General features: G+C 62.6%; 1 protein-coding gene across 3 annotated transcripts; it reads left to right on the top strand.

Moving 5' to 3' along the window:
- The first annotated feature begins 2820 nt into the window (after positions 1 to 2820).
- NDRG2 (NDRG family member 2) lies at positions 2821 to 18914 on the top strand. 3 transcript variants are annotated; one of them, XM_030533087.1, is made up of 16 exons: positions 2821 to 2911; positions 7218 to 7303; positions 7828 to 7933; positions 8369 to 8489; positions 8816 to 8878; positions 11031 to 11091; positions 11582 to 11668; positions 11913 to 11969; positions 12399 to 12502; positions 12936 to 12980; positions 13373 to 13424; positions 14927 to 14974; positions 15690 to 15725; positions 16085 to 16136; positions 16533 to 16566; positions 16961 to 18914. In XM_030533087.1, exons 2-16 carry the CDS (start codon positions 7226 to 7228, stop codon positions 17184 to 17186), a joined length of 1170 nt encoding a protein of 389 aa, XP_030388947.1. In that variant the 5' UTR covers positions 2821 to 2911; positions 7218 to 7225; the 3' UTR covers positions 17187 to 18914. The 3 variants fall into 3 exon arrangements, with proteins under 3 accessions (XP_030388947.1, XP_030388948.1, XP_030388949.1); XM_030533088.1 differs by having other exon boundaries at positions 16533 to 16571; XM_030533089.1 differs by lacking the exon at positions 16533 to 16566.
- Positions 18915 to 19595: the final 681 nt, after the last annotated feature.

Here is a 19595-nt window from a genome sequence, read left to right as displayed (position 1 = left end):
CTCCCGCAGGCGTGCCTGCGGATGCTCCATCGGAGCCGCGGGACCAGCGGACCCTCCGCAGGAACGCCTGCGGGAGGTCTACTGGAGCCGCCTGCAGCCAATGGCCCCAGGCCCCCGGAATCCTCTGGGCGGCCCTGGCCCCAGACGCCCACTGGGGAGTGTTTCGCGTGTAGGAACTGGGACATTCTGTGGCCCCATCAAAATAACTGTGCCTGGCATCAGCTCAAAAACCACCCTGTGATGACAGACACCAGCCCATGGGTGACGCTGGGCCCAGCATCGAGCAAAACCCTCGTGCGGCCATAGCCTGCCTGGCTCGCCAGGAGGGATGGCGCAGCCAGGAAAAGGCCCACTGGGGGGAGCGAGATGTGGGGCTCTGCCCAGAGTGGGACCCCAGGAGCCGGGGGGAAGGGCATGGTGCTGAGCGGCCCCTGACAGGGGAACAGGCACAGCCACCTTGAGCTGAGACAGGAAGGGAAGATAAATGGAGGGTGGCTGGCTGGGTGCAGGAATGTGGGGGGGCAGCTGGCCACGTGGGTGGGGGGTGGCCCTGGGGACAGCTGGCTGGGTGGAGGCTGTGGGGGGATGGGGGTGGGAGAAGGGGAAGTGGATGAATATATGGACGGAGAAGAAGGATGGATGGACTGACAGATGGATAGATGCAGGGAAGGAGATGGATGGATGGGGGAGATGGGGTGGATGACGGAGAAGGATGAATGTTTGGGAGTGAAGGGGCGGACAGACAGATATGGATGGATGGATGGGGGAGATGGACGGATGGATGGATGATGCGGGGGAAGGGTGGACGGATGGAGGGAGGGAGGGGAAGGGTGGACAGATAAATGGATGGGAAGATGGATGGATGGATGGATAGATACCAGGGAAAGGTGGACGAATGGATGGAGAAGAAGGATGGATGGATGGGGGAGATGAATGAATGGGGGGAGGGGATGGACGGAGAGATGGGTGGCGGGGTAGATGGACAGATGGATGGATGAGGGGGAATGGTGGATGGATGGATGGGGGTGGATGAGGGAGGACATGGACGAACAGATGGGTGGGGGTGGACGGTCAGATGGACGGGGGAGATGGACGGATGGATGGATGATGAGGGGGAAGAGTGGACAGATGGAGGGAGGGAGGGGAAGGGTGGATGGATAGATGGATGGGGGAGATGGATGGATGGGATGGACAGACAGACAGGGGGTGGACGGGGGAGGAGATGGATGGACAGATAGAGGGGGGCAAAGCACACATCTGGCTGGCTGCCAGGAGGGGCTGCCCATGGTGGGTCCCTCAGGCAGTGCCCCACACACTGGTCCCACAGGGACCCTGGTCCAGGACTGAGTGGGTGATGGGAGCCAGCTGCACCCATGGCAGCCCCACTGCACACCCCAGGGGCCAGTCCTCTCTCCTCACATGTCCAGAGTGGGACCCCAGGAGCTGGAGGGAGGGGCGTGGCACTGACCCCTGACAGGTGCTGCCAGCCTGAGCTGAGACAGTAGGGGAAGATAAATCGAGGGTGGCTGGTTGGGTGCAGGAATGTGGGGGGGCAGCTGGCCACGTGGGTGGGGGTGGCCCTGGGGACAGCTGGCTGGGTGGAGGCTGTGGGGGGATGGGGATGGGAGAAGGGGGAGTGGATGAATTTATGGACGGAGAAGAAGGATAGATGGACTGACAGATGGATAGATGCAGGGAAGGAGATGGATGGATGGGGGAGATGGGGTGGATGACTGGAGAAGGATGAATGTTTGGGAGTGAAGGGATGGACAGACAGATATGGATGGATGGATGGATGGGGGAGATGGACGGATGATGCGGGGGAAGGGTATGTCATAAACATATTTATGACAGGGTAGATGGATAAATGGATGGATGGGATGGACAGACAGACGGGGGGTGGACGGGGGAGGAGATGGACGGACAGATGGGTGGGGGGCAAAGGACACATCTGGCTGGCTGCCAGGAGGGGCTGCCCATGGTGGGTCCCTCAGGCAGTGCCCCACACACTGGTCCCACAGTGACCCTGGTCCAGGACTGAGTGGGTGATGGGAGCCAGCTGTACACCCCAAGGGCCAGTCCTCTCCCCTCACATGCCCCCCAGCATGGTTTCCCTCCCCCCTGATCTGACCTATGGGCCCATCCGCTCCAGCAGACCAGCTAGTGCAGCGAGCTAGGATGCCTGGATTCTATCCCTGGGTTTGGGGCGCGGGGGCAGGGAGCCAGGACACCTGGGTTCTATATACTGGGGTGTTTTGCAGGGGGTGGGGCTGGGAGCTACAGCCTGTTTTGTGATGGTTGGAGGCACACAGAGCTGGTGAGGGGGCCTATGCCCTGGCCCGTGGCTGAGGATCCGGGAGAAGCCGGCTGTGCTGGCTGGTGCACGGCAGGGTGGGGCTAGACCCAGACCGGTCCGACTGGGTGAACGGGGCCCAGGAATAAGGCATGCGGGGGGCGGGACAGCACCTGCCATGGGGTCCTTCTCCAGCAGGGGACCAGGCCCCAATCCAGCCAGCGTGGGCTGGGACTCCCTAGGATGGGTCCACTCCCCTCACTCTGCCCCCTCCCCCATACTCCATCCTGTCCCCGCACTCTCCCCCTCCACCCATACTGCCCCCTCTGCCTCCCCCCACTCTGCCCTTTCCCTGTCTCCTCCCCCCACTCAGACCCCTCCCCACTCCCCCTCCTCGTCCCCTCCCCCCATGCTAGCGTTGTAGCAGGGACGTCCCCTGCGCTCCCGCCCCGGCCCTGGGATTGGCAGCCCGGAGCTGGGGGGGCGGGTGCAGGAGGAGGTGGGGCCTGCGGCGGGGGGGGGGGGTGTTGTTTGTATCCAGAGTCAGTCAAAGGCAAGTGAAGGTGGAGGGGCGGACGGAGGGAGGTGCAGGCAGAGCCGGATACGCGGACACAGCAGGTACCGGGGGGTGAAGGGCTGGAAAGGGTCTGATGGGGGGGATCGGGGGGTGGGATCAGATAGGGCTGGAGGAGGACCTCGGGGTGGGGGCTGGTGTTCGAGCGGGGGCCAGTCTGGGTGGGGAGGGGGTCTTAGGCAGGGTCCCCGGGGGAACAGTGGGGTGATGTGGGGTCACAGCTGAGATGGGGGGGATCGGGGCGATGGGAGGGAGTGAAAATGGGGGCGGGGTTGGTAGGACTTGGCGGGGGGATTGGGCGAGGGGGGTGATCACTAAGGAGGGGGGCGGGGGCGCAGCGCCGTGTGTCCGTCTCCCCGGCCCGATTCCCGGCTCTTTCTCTGAGCAGCGACACGCGAAATCTCAAGCGGAAAAACCCACTATAGCGAAGGGACCGGACGCCTGGGTTCTCTCCCTCGCTCTGGGAGGGGGGGCTGGTGGGTCATAGCCGTGGAGGCTGGGTGGAGCCAGGACTCCTGGGTTCTCACCCTCGCTCTGGGAGGGGGGGCTTGTGGGTTAGAGCAGTGGGGGCTGGGTGGAGCCAGGACTCCTGGGTTCTCTCCCCGGCTCTGGGCAGGACGGGCGAGGTTTCTTTGCGGGTCCTGAGGGAGGGGGTTCTTGGGGGCCCATCCTAGCGTCCCTAGGGCAGGGCTGTTTCTGGGGGGTCCTGAGGAGGCTGAGGCACTAGTCTCGGGCCCTGGCTGGCCCCTCTTGAGCCCAGCCCTGTGCCCCTCTCCCCTGGAGCTGGAAAGAGACTCGTTGGTCTCTTCCCTGCTTGCCAGACACACACGCACACCTCCGTGGGGCCGCCTGGCCTCCTCTGAGAACAGAGGCTGGGAGCCAGGACTCCTGGGTTCGATCCCTGGCTCCGGGAGAGGAGTGGGGTGTAGGAGATGGAGCTCTCCACCTGTCTGTCCAACCAGCTCCCAGCCATCCTACCCCTGAACTGTCCATCCGTCTGTCCACCTCTGTCCCTCCCCCTGCAGAGATCTGTCCACAAGGGACACTGGATCTGGCTACCCCAAGCCAGCTGCTGGTCTTCTCCCCTTCCCCTGAAGCTGACCCCCAAGCTAGCCCAACCCAGCTACCCCAAGCCCCACAGGAGCGTGGAGGGAGATCTGCCCCATGGCCAGGAGAGCTAAGCTCAGGGGATTATGGGAGGGGGCCTTCCCAGCCTATGGGACAGCGCATAGACAGACTGCAGGTCTGCCTGTTTCCCAGAGCCCCACATGTCCTGGGTCTGGAAACACCCCACACCCTGTGTGGCAGGGGGAGGGCATTAACTCTTGTTGTACCAGCACTGAGGGCCTGGGGTCCAGGGAGTGGACCATGCACTGAGGGGACATTGGCTGCTGGCATCTGGGCAGAGACCCAGCTTGGACAGTCACTGACCCACCCCTTCCTGCCTAACCCCTCAGTTCCCCCAAACACCACCGCTCCCTGTGACATCCTGCCTGGCACCCACCCTGGCTCCCCATGACTCTTCCAACTCCCCCACACCTATGACCCCCCCACCTGTCCCTGTTGCCCCATAACTCCCCTCTCAACTCCCCCACACCCTGCCTGGCTGCCAGGCCTGCCCCCCATAACCGTTCCCACACCTGGCAACCACTCTCATAACATCCCCAACACCCATAACCTCCCCCTGCCCCCAATCTTGTGTCCCAGATCCCTAGGATCGGTGCTGTGCCCCCAGCTTTAGAGCAGCCCCTTGCAGGACCCCAGGGGGTCCCATTCTCCCTTCAGGGGATGCCACCTGGGCTCCCCGACCTGCTGGGGCTCCAACCCTCCTGACGCACCCAATGAGCAGAGCCAGACTCCTGGGAGAGCTGTGACTGACGCGGAATAGGTTTGGTTAGTCACCAGGACGCGGCCCAGGAAGCCCTTAGGGCAGCAGGGAGACGCAGCATCAGGTCGGCCCAGGCACCCCTGTGTTATGGCTGCTTCTGAGTGTCTGTCTGACCCCCTGGTCCCTTCCCGGGTGGGCAGCCCCCATTTGCCCCCAGCTCCCACCTTCCCAGCCCTTCCTGCTTCAGCTGGGGGGGTCTTTGCTCAGCTCCCCTGCTGAGCTGGGGGAGGGGTAATCTAGGCATCACTGGAGCTGGCATCAGGTCACTGGGCACCTTGTTCATCTGGATCGGTTCCAGCTGGTTCCTTAACGACTCCTCATTGGCTGGCCTTTTAGCCTCTCCTGAAAGCACACACAGCCCTTCCCTCCACCCTGAGCAACAGAGTGACCGTACTCCTGATAAGTTGGGACTGTCCCGATGTTTAACTTTCTGTCCCACGTCCCGACCGATGTACGATGGGGATGCCATTTGTCCCGATGTTGTAGGGCTCCCTACCACAGCTCCTCAGAAGTGGTGACATTTCCCTCCGTGCGCTGCCCCCACTGCAAGCACTGGCTCCACAGCTCCCATTGGCCAGGAACTGTGGCCAATGGGAGCTGCGGGGACAGCACCTGGGGGCAAGGCAGCATGCAGAGCTGCCTCACCGTGCCTCCGTCTAGGATCCAGAGGGAGATGTTGCTACTTCTGGAGAGCCACCTGAGGTAAGCACAGCCCAGAGCCCGCAACCTGAACCCCCTCCCACACCCCTGCCCCAGCCCTGAGCCCCCTCCCACACCCAAACTGCCTACTGGAGTCAACACCCCAAACCCCCTCCCACACCCTGCCCCAGCCCTGAGACCCCCACCGTTTACAGCGGGAGCCGGGCCCATGTGCCCCCTTTGCAGCTCCCTAGGGCTGTGCACCCTCCTCCCCTATTGCTCCAGTGGAAGCTGTGAGCCTATGGCTCCCCCCTCGCCCCATGTGTCCCAATATTTTGCTCTTGCGTTCTGGTCACCCTACTGGGCAACCACACTGCATATGGGGAAACTGAGGCATGCACTGGGGGTCATCAAAATACCAGCAAAAATCCCCCCTTCATTGCAGCTCTTCCCCCTTGGACAGCGCACCAGAACCAGCAGCCTGAGGGGGTGGGGGCATTCACACCCACACATGCCATCTAGAGAGGCTGCAGCCTGGGCCCCAGCTCCACTCACGCCGTCCCTCTGTGCCCCAGCTCAGTGCCCGTTCACATCCTCCTTTAGGTCGGGTCCAGCTGATCGTACCTTGCGTCCCCCTGACCTCCCCCTGGCCAGAGCACCCCACCTCTCTCCCCTTACTGGGCTGCAGGGACTAACCCCTTCCTGCCTGGGGCACTGTGGGGCTGGATCCCCGCTCCCACAGGTGCTGTGAGGGGAGGCGACAGAGGCAGGACAACTTTCCCAGCAAGAGGCGCTGTGGGGCATGCGGCAGGATGAGTGGGAGACGGTCAGGTCCCAGATTGGTCATTCAGCCAGCACCTCCTGATTGGGGGGGCAGAATATGCCCCCCCAATGGACCCTGATGCCCAAACTTCCTGGGACACCAATGGGGGGAGGGTCTTCCTGAGCCTGATCCCCAGCCCCAATCCTGGGAAAAGCCCCCTCCCTCCTGAGGCCCTGCCCAGAGCAGGGTAGGGGGCTGGACTAGGCAGGGAGCTCCTGGGATGTGCAGTGGAGGTCGCTGAGCACCTCAGGCCACAGGGATCTCCTGGGTATTTTTTTTGGGGGGAGGGGGTCTGTGTGTCAGGGGATGGCTCTAGGGGGCTCTGTGTGTCGGGGGAGTGACTCCAGGGGGCTTTGTGTGTCAGGGTGGCTCTAGGGGGCTCTGTGTGTCGGAGGAGTGACTCGGGGGGGGGTGTCTGTGTGTCAGGGGGTGGCTTTAGGGGGGTCTGTGTGTCAAGGTGTGGCTCTGGGGGGGTCTGTGTGTTGGGGGAATGACTCTGGGGGTTGTGTCGGGGGAGTGGCTCAGGGAGGTCTATGTGTCAAGTCATGGCTCGGGGGGGTCTGTGTGTTGGGGGAGTGACTTGGGGGGTCTGTGTGTCAGGGGGTGGCTCTGGGGGGGTCTGTGTGTCGGGGTGGCTCTGGGGGGGTCTGTGTGTCAGGGGGTGGCTCTGGAGTGGTGTCGGGGGAGTGGCTCTGGGGGTGGTGTTGGGGGAGTGGCTCGGGGGGGTCTGTGTGTCAAGGCATGGCTGTAGGAGGGATCTGTGTGTTGGGGGAATGAATCTGGGGGCAGTGCTGGAGGAGTGACTCGGGAGGGGTCTGTGTTGGAGTGACTCTGCGGGGAAGAGAGACTCGAGGGGGGTCTATGTGTCAGGGAGTGACTCGGGGAGGTCCATGTGTTGGGTGGCTCTGGGGGGGGTCTGTGTGTCGGGGTGGAGAAGGGGCAGCACTGGCAGGTGTCTCTATGTCCTGCTCTGACCCCCCTGCTCTTCCCTCTCCCCCAGGCGCAGCCATGACTGAGCTCCACGAGGTGCAGATCACTGAGGAGAAGCCCCTGCTGCTGCCCCCCTTGCAGCCCATCCCAGGCAAGGTCAGAGGGCAAAGAGCACGCTGGGGAGGAGGGGTGCTCACTGCTGTATTGCCCCCCCAACACCCCATCCAGTCCCCAGCCCCCCGCCATCTGGCCCTAGAACCCACTCCCCTCCCAGAGCTGAGGAGAGAACCCAGGAGTCCTGGCTCTTGTTGTCTGAGCTGCCCTGACCCTTGCCTGGCTTGAACTCCTCTCGCAGTGTCCTGGGTGTGGGGGAGCAGGACATTAGCACTGGACCCCCAGGTACTCTGGCCTTGCTTCCGCTGGGGAGTCAGGATTTGAAGTCGGGGGTTACCAGCTCTGTAGGGAGCCCATGGCAGGGTATGGGCCATGGATCGGGGGCAGGGACTTTTTGAGGACCAATATCTCAGGCATCCCCTGGGCGGTGGCTGCCCAGCCTGCATTGTTGGAAAGTGGGGAGCCCCCTCTCTGCAACGGCATCGGCTATTTCCACCGGGGACGTGTACCAGCCGTGGGGCAGCCCCTCACACGCCTCACAGCCCCCATCTCTCTCTCTTTGGCAGAAGCACTCAGTGGAAACGCCCTATGGACTCGTGGCCTTCACCGTCCATGGCACCCCAAAGCCCAAGCGCCCAGCCATCCTGACCTACCACGATGTGGGGCTCAACCGTAAGTGGAGCTGGGGGTGGGGACAGGACCCCTCCAGGGAGCTCCCCCCACAGCCAGTGCTGTGACCCTGCTGCCCCAACAGCTAGCGCCCCCTGCTGGGAGCTTCATCCCACTCCCCCACCAGTGCACCCTGCTGGGAGCTCCCCCCTGCCCTGCCCCCCCAGCATCCCCTGCTGGGAGCTCCCATCCCACTCCCCACAGTGCCCCCTGTTGGGAGCTCCCCTCTGCCCTGCCCCCCTAGCATCCCCTGCTGGGAGCTCCCATCCCACTCCCCCACCACTGCCCCCTGTTGGGAGCTCCCCCCTGCCCTGCCCCCCCACCACTGCCCCCTGCTGGGAGCTCCCATCCCACTCCTGCCCCCTGCTGGGAGCTCCCCCCACAGCCAGAACCCCCTTCGCACCCCCTGCTGCTCTGACACTATTCCGCCCTCCCCAGACCAGTCCTGCTTCGAGACGCTCTTCCGTTTCGAGGACATGCAGGAGATCGTCAAGAACTTCGTGGTGGTTCACGTAGATGCCCCTGGCATGGAGGAAGGCGCCCCACTGTTTCCCTTGGGGTGAGACCCCCTGCCCCCATCCCCTCCCCGTCCCCCACCCTTTCCTCCCCCTGTTCCTCATCCCCGCTGTTTCCCTTGGCGTGAGACCCCCTGCTCCCCATCCCTTCCTCTCCCCACTCCCGCTTTCTCCATGGGGTGAGACCCTCTGCTCTCCACCCTGCTCTCCCCACTCCCAGTTTTCCCTTTGGAAAGAGACACCTCACCACCACCCTATCCCTCTCTGCTCCCCTCCCCTCCTGCTCTTCCCCATGGGGTGAGCCCCCCATCCCTTCCCAGTGCAGTCTGTCCCCCCCCACCCACCTGACTGATGTGCCCTCTTCCTGCAGGTACCAGTACCCGTCGCTGGACCAGCTGGCCGACATGATCCCCTGCATCTTGCAGTACCTGAAGTGAGTGGGGGGCAGGAACAAACACAGCATGCATGCCTCCCCGTCCTGCCACTGTGGGGCTGGCTGGGGGGGAATTGGCTCCCAGAGCTTAGGTGTGGGGGGGGACCCTGTCTCGGGGTCGGGGGGTCTATGCGGTGCCTGGCCAGACCCTGATCTCTGGTCTGTTCAGTTAATCGAGATGGAACAAAGAGCCAAAGGTGCGAACAGCCCCCGGGACTGCCCAGCCTCGCACCGTGTGAACCAGGCTCCGTCGGTTTGGGTCAGCCGGGGCCCAGCCGGAGGCACCCTGTGTTCCGGCTGCGTCTGGGTGTCTGCCCGTTCCCAGCTCCCACCTCCCCAGTCCTTCCTTCTCCAGCCAGCATTTTTGCTGAGAGGCAGGGGACCCATCTCCTCTGGGGTGGCCATGTCCTGGGGACTGTCTTTGCGACGTTTCCGTTGATACAGGGTCAGCCTGTCCCATTCAGGATGCTCAGACAGCAGGCAACGCCCCCACTTGTGTCTCTGAGGCCACGTCTACACTACAGCCAATGTCGGCAAAGCGTGTGTCACTCCAGGGCGTGACTATTCCAGTGTGAGCGTCCGTGTGCGCAGCGCTTCTCCCACCCGCACAGCTTCTGCCGCCCATGGGGCTGGGTATTCACACCGATGGGAGAGAGCGTCCTCACGGCTAAACATGGCCTTCGCCTGCCCTAAGAGCAAACGCAACTCCTCTGCACCCCGCTGGGTAGCCAGGTGTCAGGGACTCACAGGCCTGGTGCTCCTGGCTCTGTACGGCCCCTGGGAGAAACCCCACTTTGGCGGGAAGATCGCTCTCTCTCACTGGGGATAGGCGTTCTGGCCCTGCTGCCTCCCGAGACTGCACCTCTGTGCCTCCAGCACACCTGGCTCTGCCATGGGCCCCTCAGGGAGTCCCCTTGCTCTGGCCCCCCAGGGAGCAAAGCGCCCCCTCCCCACCATCTCTAGTCTGCAATGACTCAGCCAGCATAAAACAGGAGGTTTATTGAGCGTCTGAACCCAGCATAGGAGGTTCTCGGGCCTAGCAACCCTCAGCACAGCACAGCACATCTAGGTCTCTCCCACATCCAGGTGGGCTCTGGCTGCCCCCTCTCCTCACTCCAGCCGCCCCCTCCTTCCAGCCAATCACCCAACAGCACCTCCCATACAGCCCCTCCCCTGTCCTTTGTCTTCGGTCCCAGGTAAACAGGTCACTGGGGCCCTCTCCCAGCCTTTGTTCCCCCTGCTTGGAACTGGATGGTCAGGTCACTGGGCCCTTCTCTCCTCAGCTCTTTGTCCTCCCACTGGCCAGAACCGGCTGCCTTCCAAGCTGGGCTGGGCCTTTTGGTCGCTAGGGTCCCCCATCTCCAGGCCGATGTCAGTGTCCCTGCTGCTAAGCAGGGTCACACCTGGTCCTCTGTAACAACAAACCCCCTCCCCCTACCTTGTTACACATGCAGCACACAGGGAAACTGAGGCACACACACCACTCCTGCAAAACACCAAGAAAATCCCCTGCTTTGTCACCCCATGCAATGTGTTGGGGAAATTGAGGCACACACAGGCCTCAAAAATACAACAGAAAATTCCCTTTGTCACAGACACATTTGCAGCCTCACTGCTGGCAAAACCCAGGCCCAGCTCACAGCCTGATCAGCTGTGCCGAGACCTGGCAAACTCAGAGCAGCATCGGGCTGTTCAGGGCATCGCGTTCAGCTGCCTGTCTGGTCTCAAGCTCTCAGCCATGCTGCAAGAAAGCCAGCCTGGAGCAGCTGAGCCAGACGCTCCTTAGACCCACAGGAGACAGAGAGCAAGAGGAAAGAGACGAAATCTGGCCCCTTGTTTCCCAGTTCAGCCGCATCCGACCTCCCGGCTTTGGGGCATTGGTTTCCAGCCCCGTGCTGGCCTCGTGCACCAGGCCTGATCTAAACACTGTCCCTGGGTGACATCGTGCAGCCAAGGCCTGCATCCATCTGTCGCCTGTTCCAGGTCACCATGACATGCTCCCTGTTACTGCGGGGGGGGGGGGGGGGGCATGAATTTGTAGGGCCGGTGACCAGATAAGACCCGGATTTCATGGTCCGTGGGAGCTAGGAACAACGCGTCTCCCTCACCCCCGAAACACATGGTTTATTAACCCCTCCTGCTCCTCCCACAGCTTCACCAGCATCATTGGCATCGGGGTGGGAGCCGGCGCCTACATCCTTGCCCGCTATAGTGTGAGTGACACAGGCCCAGGGGAGCTGCAGGTCAAGAGTGAGGGGCACCAGCAGAGCTGGGGGGAAAGGGCTGGGCCATCAGGACTGCGGGGAGCACAGGGCTGGGATAGCAAGGGGCTGCAGTTTGGGAGTGAGGGGCACCAGCAGAGCTAGGGTGGGAAGGGCTGGGGGGAGCACAGGGCTGGGATAGCAGGGGGCTGCGGTTTGGGAGTGAGGGGCACCAGCAGAGCTGGAGTGAGAAGGGCTGGGCCATCAGGACTGGGGGCAGCACAGGGCTGGGATAGCAGGGGGATGCGGTCTATGAGTGAGGGGCACCAGCAGAGCTGGGGGGGGGAAGGGCTGGGATAGCAGGGGCTGCAGGTCAGGAGTGAGGGACATTGGGAGGGCTGGCGGGAGCACAGGGCTGGCAAGGGCTGGGCTAGCAGGGGGTAGTGGGGGCTGGGAATGGGGGCTGGTTTCACCCTTATTTTTCTTCTCCCCCCTCTCCCAGCTCTCTCACCCTGACACCGTGGAGGGCTTGGTTCTAATCAACATTGACCCCAATGCCAAGGGCTGGATGGACTGGGCAGCTCACAAGGTAGGGGGGTTGGGGGTCCCTTCCTCTGGCTCTCCTGTATGGGGGTAGTTGTGCCGGGGGTGGGGCGTACAGGTCTGGGGGACCACACAGAGACCCTGGACAGCTGGAGAGATCAGAGGGAACTTCCTTCTGGCCTAAGGTCAGCTCTTGGCATTCCCCCCCATACCCAGTCACATCTCTCTCACCCCACTCGGTGCTGCCCCATCCCCAGTGCCCCCTCTCACCTTCTGCTTTTCTCCCCCAGCTGAGCGGCTTGACCTCGTCCATCCCCGAGATGATCCTGGCCCATCTCTTCAGCCAGGTGACAGGGGAATCTGCGTGTCACCCCGGGGACTAGGGGTGGGCCCCACTCCTGGCGCTCCCAAGGGCTAGACCCAGGGATCTTCCTGGGGCAGAGGGAGATTAGACGGGCAGGGCTCTGTGAAGAAGGAGGCGGGGAGCAGGACATGTGAGGGGGAAGGGAGGGTCAGCAGGATTGGCAAGGGGGGCCGTATCTGGTCAGTAATATCCTTCCCCCCTCAGGAGGAGCTGTCTGGCTGCATGTAGCTGTGTGGGCAGGGCGTGGGGGGGGGGGGGGAGGACCAGCAGGGGGCTGTAACTGGACATAACACCCTGCCCACCCAGGAGGACCTGGGAGGGGCAGGGCTGGCCAGGGGGAGGGGGAAGAACAGGACCGGCAGGGGGCTGTAACTGGAGAGTAATGCCCTCTTTCCCCCCGCCCCCCCTCCAGGAGGAGCTGTCCAGCTGCACGGAGCTGGTCCAGCAGTACAGGGAGGCACTGGTTGGCGCCCCGAACCTCAGCAACATTCAGCTCTACTGGAGCAGCTATAACACGTGTGTGGGGGGCTCAACTGTGGGGCTGGGCTGGAGGCAGGGTGGGTATGGGGGGCTTGGCAATGGGGTGGGGCTGGAGGTAGCTGGAGTTTGGGAGGGCTCAGCTTTGGGGCTGGAGTTCGCTGGGTGGGGGCAGAGGGCTGGAGGGTGCTGGGTGGGGGCTGGAGGGTGCTGGGTGGGGGCAGAGGGCTGGAGGGTGCTGGGTGGGGGAAGAGGGCTCTATCATGGCTGCCATGACTGAGGCTGGAGTTACCATAAAGGCTCATGGGACAGACGTGACCTGGGGGCCCCAGGCAGGGAAGTTTGCTGCTGATTCCACCCCCCTGTGCTGAGACCAGGGGGAGCTGGGGGGGGGAGGTCAGGGCTGTGTTGGGAGATGTGGGGGGTGCTGGGCAGTTCTCAGACCCCCATTTCCTCCCTCCCTCCCTCCCAGCCGCCGGGACCTGAACTTCGAACGCGGAGGAGACGTCACCCTGAAGTAAGTGAGCCTGCCCTCCCCCCCCCCCCCCCGGTATCCCTCATATACCCCACAGCCCCCCTAGGACACCCCTGCTCATGGCCCCCCATAAGTGCCCTAATACCTCTCAGCCCCCCACAAGCCCACAGGGACCCCCTTCCTCCCCCGGTACCCCACAAACACCTCACAGCAGCCCCATACCACTGCCCACCCAAGTAACTCTCAGCCCCCCGGTTAGGGGTGGGGCCTGTCCCCAGAACCTCCCAGGAATGGAGGGGGGACACCCAGCAGACCCCTAACCCTCTCCACCCCTGTGCTCTGCTCTGCCCAGCTTCCCCCCCCCCCGACCACCGGAGCAGCTGCTGGGGGAGGGGCGCTCTGATCATCCCTTTTCCATCTGTCTGTCCCCACAGGTGCCCCGTGATGCTGGTGGTGGGAGACCAGGCCCCCCACGAAGATGCCGTGGCGAGTAACAGAACAAACCACACAATGCACAACTACACAACAGAGCGCACTGCCCTGCAGCTACACAACCCGCCACAGCTACACAACAGAGCGCACAGCCCTGCAGCTACACAACCCGCTGCAGCTACACAACAGAGCGCACTGCCCTGCAACTACACAACCTGCCGCAGCTACACAACCCGCCACAGCTACACAACAGAGCGCACAGCCCTGCACCGCACCCTGCTACACACACACACACTCACACACGCAGCTACGCAACCACCCACAGCTGTACAACATAGCACATAGACCCTCAGCTACACAACATAGCGCACAGCCCCACAGCGCATCCTGCTACACAACCCCAGCACACCACACAATGGGACATGCACCCAGAGCCAGGCTCATTCCCGCCAGCAGGGGGTGGTGGGGATAGGGCCAGACAGTGCAGGATTCATTCCCTCCTGCTGGGGATGGACAGACGGACGGACACACACACACTCTCTCTCTCTCTCTCTCTCTCTCTCTCTCTCTCTCTCTGAGCTGGGCTCATCACCCCCAGCTGGGGGCAGCAAGGACACGGATGTTCATTCCCTCCAGCAGGGATGGATAGCCAGACAGACGGACGCACGCACATTCTCTCCCTGCCTGTCATCTGTTTAGAACAGGCAGATGCTCCGCGGTTCTGCTCCCCAGCTGATTTGGGTCTGATCCCTGCTAAAGGGGGGGGGGGGGGGGTGTCACCTGCCCTCTGGACTGCCCTGGCGGAAACTGGCTGGATTTCCTGCTCTGGGCATTGACCAGCACTGTGAAACTGACCAGGATTGTGTCGGTTTCCCTCTGGACCTGCTGGGGATCACATCCCTACAGCTACACAACCCCCTCAGGGAGTCCACCCTGGTCCCTGGCCTGCAGTGACGCTCAGCCCGTGTGAACGTCTGAACCCAGCCCAGGGTGTTCTCAGGGCCCTCAGGCCAGCTGGGTCTGTCCCCGTCCCCATGGGCTCTGGCTGCTCCTTGTCCCCTGTCCAGCAGGGCCCTATATCTCCTCCCCCAACAGCCCCTCCTCCTCCCTTTGTCGTAGGTCCCAGGCAAACAGCTCACAAAACCGGATGGCTCCAGGTTCTGCTGGGCCCGTGGGGCAGCTGTTGCTAGGTTACAAAGGGTCCTGGCCCTAGGCTGAAATCCAGGCTGCTAGGCAGGGTCATACCTGGGCCTCTGCAAGAGTAAACACCCTCTCCCACCCCCTGCTTAGACATGCAGCACATAGGGGAAACTGAGGCCCACACAGCTGTCATACAAAGTGTCACTGGCCAGGCCGGGGGCTGCAGGCCTTACAAACCACACATACCAGGCAAAGCATGGGTGACATCTGACTCCCTGGCCAGCCCTCTGGGGGCACAACGAGCTCTGGGCCTTGGGCTGTCGTCGGGTTGGGAGCGTGTTTCAGGGTCCAGGTGTCTCTGTGCTCTGCTCCCCCTCACACTGTTCTCTGTCCCCCCTGCCCCCCTCCCAAACCAGGTGGAGTGTAATTCCAAACTGGATCCCACCCAGACCTCCTTCCTCAAGGTGAGTGACGTCCCCTGCCCCCACCCCATCCCGACTCGCAGCCCCTGCTAGCCTAGAATTGGGTGCCCCTCTACCCAGCTCTGCCAGTACCCCTGGCTCCCGACCCACAGCCCCCTGCTAGCCCAGCCCTGGGCTCCCACCCTGCCCCAGCTCTGCCGGTGCCCCTCACTCCCGACCTACAACCCCCTGCTAGCCCAGCCCTGCCGGTGCCCCTCACTCCCGACCTACAACCCCCTACTAGCCCAGCCCTGGGCTCCCCCCTGGCCCAGCTCTGCCGGTGCCCCTCACTCCTGACCTACAGCCCCCTGCTAGCCCAGCCCTGGGCTCCCCCCTGCCCCAGCTCTGCCAGTGCCCCTCACTCCCTACCCACAACCCCCTGCTAGCCAAGCCCTGGGCTCCCCCCCAGCCCCAGCTCTGCCGGTGCCCCTCACTCCCGACCCACAGTCCCCTGCTAGCCCAGCCCTGGGGTCCCCCCCTGCCCCAGCTCTGCTGGTGCCCCTCACTCCTGACCCACAGCCCCCTGCTATCCCAGCCCTGGGCTCCCCCCTGTCCCAGCTCTGCCGGTGCCCCTCACTTCCTGCCCACAACCCCCTGCTAGCCTAGCCCTGGGCTCCCCTCTACCCAAGTTTCCTGGTGCCCCTGGCTCCTGACCCACAGTCCCCTGCTAGCCCAGCCCTGAGCCCCCCAGTAGTTGAGTGTTGGGTTTGTTTTCCAGATGGCAGATTCCGGTGGGCAGCCCCAGCTGACACAGGTGAGAGCTGCCTTCCCAATGGGGATGGAGGGTGCAGGGCAGCATGAGGGGGAGGTTGTCTCTGGGGCGGTAGTTGGGGGGGTACAGGGCAGCATGGGAGGAGGGGCTTGGGGGAGGCACTGGAAGGACATAATGGGGAGTGCTCTGGGGGTACAGGCAGGATCTCTAGGGGGACAGTTGTGGGGCACAGTCTGGCTATGTAAGTGATCGAGCGAGGGTTGGGGGTAGCCGCAAGGGAGGGTTATGAGGTGGGGTGCACAGCCAGGGTATATAGGGGGCGGGTGGCAATAGGGGAGGGTCTGGGGGTAGCCCAGCTGTGGGGCACGGGTTCTAATCTCCATCTTGTCCTTATCTCTCAGCCTGGGAAGCTGACCGAGGCATTCAAGTACTTTGTCCAGGGCATGGGATACAGTGAGTAGCCGCCATGGGACGAGGCGGGGGTCCCAATCTCCCAGTCCTGCCTCAGGGCCGGCTCCAGACACCACTTAGCAAGCAGGTGCTTGGGGCGGCCAATGGAGAGGGGCGGCACGTCCGGCTCTTCGGCAGCAGGTCCCTCACTCCCTCTCGGAGTGAAGGACCAGTCACCGGAGACAGAAGCAGCAGCAGTAGTGCCGCAGATCACGATCGGGTTTTTGGTTTTTTTTCTTTTTGCTGCTTGGGGCAGCAAAAACCCTGGAGCCGGCCCTGTGCTACTCCCTCTCGCAGACCCCCCCCTCTCCCGTGCATTGGGTCCTTGGCCCTTCCCCAGCCCTGAGCCTCTGCCCCACAGCCAGGCCAACCCCTGAAGCATCTGTCTCTCTTTCTCAGTCCCCTACGTCCTGGACAGAAAACTGAGTATGGGGTCAGGTACCTTCTCTGCTGTTCCCCCCCATGCACCCCCAGACCCCCCCACATGGCTGCCCCACCCCACACCCTGCACTGGCTCCCTGCCCCCCACACCCTAATGTCCTGCACTGCCTCCCATGCACCCCACATTGGCTCCCCCCCTTCGTCCCCTCCATCCACTCCCTGTACAGGTGTAAGGGGCATTGTGCAGTTTGTGTGGGGAGCTCCCTTCCCCTCTGCATGGCCTGGCTGTGCCCCCCCCCCCCACAGCCTGTTGTGGGGCACACCAGTACAAATGGGGGCCTATTGCTGGGATGGGCTGTAGGGGTGGGCGTGGTCTGTTGCTGGTGGGCGGGGCAGAACAGAGGGGCATAGCCAGTCTGACTCCTCCCCTCTCTCTCTCCCTGCAGTGGCCTCCTCCTGCATGACGCGCCTGTCGCGCTCCCGCACCGCCTCGCTGTCCAGCGCTGCCTCAGGGGAGGGGAGCCAGTCCCGCTCCCGCACCCTGTCCCAGAACAGCGAGTCGGGGAGCCCCCAGCAGCCGCCACGGCCGGCCCCGGGGAGCGGAGCCCACACCATGGAGGTCTCCTGCTGAGCAGAGGAGGGGGAGGGGATGGAGATGCCTCCTGCCTCTGACCAGGACTTCCTGCTATCCCACAATGCACTCCGGCCCCAGGGGCCACGCGACACTCACCCCCTAACGGTACTAAACCGGGGAGGCCCCGATCTCAGAAACAACAGCACAAGCAACGTTAACCCTTTAAAAACAAAATAATCAATGCCCCTGGGCCCCGCCCCTTTCCCTTTGGCTCCTCCCCCTCCTTAGCCCCACACCTTCCCTCCCCCATTGCCTTGGCTCCTCGCCCCTCCTCAGCCTGTCTGAATCTTTGGAGGAGGGGGTGTTTTGCAAGTGGAGGGGAAGAGGTTCTGGGGGGGGGGGAGGCCGTGTGTTCCCCACACCCCCTTTGCCTGTCACAGCCCTGACTTCTGTCCGTCTGTCACAGGGCAGTCCTGTTCCTGCCCCACTCGTGTCCATCTGTCTGTCATGAACACCCCCCTCCTGTGAGCCCTCCCCCCTGTCCATCTGTCTGTCCAGAGACAGCCGTGCCATCCAGCCATCCCAAGAGTCACCCACCCACCCCCATATACATGTCTGTCCTTGGCGCCTCTCTTCTGGGAGTCTCTCCCCCACACACACACACACCATGTCTCTCTCTGTCCCGAGTGCCCCCTGCCCACATCTGTCCTGATGTGTGTGGGGAGTTGGGGATCACACACACACATCTCCATCCTTTCCCAGGATGCACTGCAAAGCCATTCCCCATCCCCCAGCCTGGGTTCTCATTGAGAGGTTGGGAGGCCCATGTGTCTGCATTTGGCTCCCTTCACGGTTATTCCCCACAGACGTTGGGTGTTCAGGGTGTCTCCCCCAGGGGGCACAGGTGCAAGGGGGCGGGGCACTGTGCACTAACCTGCGTAGATATTTAGTGGCGTGGCGTGTGTGCAGGAGCCATGCTGGCTGAAGCGTGGCTGAGGCAAAGAATTGCTCGGCGGGGGTGGTGGTATGAGAAGAGGGCCTGTGGGAATGTGGTACTCAACTGGCTTCCAACTGTGCCAACTGTTTCAATAGTTGCAGGCCACAACTGTAGCAGGTTCTGACTGTTGGGTTCCGGTTGTAAAAGGGCCTGGTTGTACCAGCCTCTGGCTGTAACAGCTTTAGCCTGGGCTAGGTCCCAACAACTGCATCAGGCTCTGACTGCTGGGCCTAGTAATGGACTCTGTACGGACTCTGACTGTAGCAACTGTGTATGTAACCAGCTCTGGTTGTACTGGGTTTGTAATCGGCACTGTAAGTAGAGGGCTACAGGTGTAATAGACTCATGATGGTGTAGAGTTACTGCTGTAAGCCCTGCCTGTATTGGGCACTATAAGGCTAGGCTCTGACTGTGACAGCCTGAATGTAGCGACCGCTGCCTGTGCTGATTGTAACAGGTCCTGTTTGAACTGGGTTCCAACGGTAACAAGCTGTGAATGTAATTGGATCTGACTGTAACAGCTCTGTGCGTACCAGGCTCCAACTGTGCTACCCATGGACCAGTCTCTGGCTCTGGCTCTGGCTCTGACTGTACCGGTGACGTACCAGGCTCCAACGGAAACAACACCGTGTGCTGTGCTGTGGCTCCGCCAGGCTCCAGCTGTACTGCTAATGTACCAGGCTCTTATGTCCGACTGTACTGCTGATGTATTGGGCTCTGTCTGGCTGAATAGCTGTATATCCATGGGGCTGGGGCTGTACCAGAGCAACTGACAGCCAATCCCAGCCTTAACAATAAAATCTGTTGAGGAATCTGCCCCTCACCTGTCTGTGACTGGCCGTGTGTGACATAAGGGGACGGGGAGGTGGGGCTCCATGGGACACAGCCGGATGAAGAAGCAGCTAGGATGGGTGTTGCCCAGAGCAGGCTCAGGCGAGAATAAGGGGGAAAAAAATCCAGTAGGGGCCCAGGAAGCCATAGGGGGCTGATCGTAGACATTACAGGTGGGGAAAGTCCCATCATGTGACCCCACAGCGCAGCCGCCCCCCTCCTCGCTGAGCTCCTCACTCTGTCCCCAACAGCACACTGCCCCCTGTTGAGCCCCTAGTTTTCCCTCACAGCATAACTCCCTCCCCAGTGAGCCCCTCGCTCTGTGTCCCACAGCACAGCACCACCTAGCCCCATATTGGGGCAGCACTGGCTGGCAGGGGAGAGCGCCCGTTGCTGATTTCCCCCTGCCCTAGCACCACAGAGGGGTACTGGTGCCAGCCCCGAGTGCCAGGGAAAGAGCCCCTGCCCCCATGTAGCTGGAGCCCTAGAAGGTGGGCGAGGACAATGTCATGATGCTACACATGCCTGGCTCGCCCATTCTCCCCTCCTGCATCGCTGAACCTGGTGTGAGGGGCCCGGCAGCGCGTGAAACCTGACGCAGCTGGGGTCAGGCCACCATGCTTTGAGTTACAGGCTCCTTGCACTACTCAGGATGGGATGCCAAGTGGCACTAAGCTTG

The sequence above is a fragment of the Gopherus evgoodei genome, chromosome 14 (genome assembly GCF_007399415.2).
Source record: "Gopherus evgoodei ecotype Sinaloan lineage chromosome 14, rGopEvg1_v1.p, whole genome shotgun sequence".
In the NCBI taxonomy this organism is placed as follows: domain Eukaryota; kingdom Metazoa; phylum Chordata; order Testudines; family Testudinidae; genus Gopherus; species Gopherus evgoodei.
The sequence above is the reverse complement of the archived record's forward strand: the minus strand, read 5'-3'. Positions and strand labels throughout refer to the sequence as shown.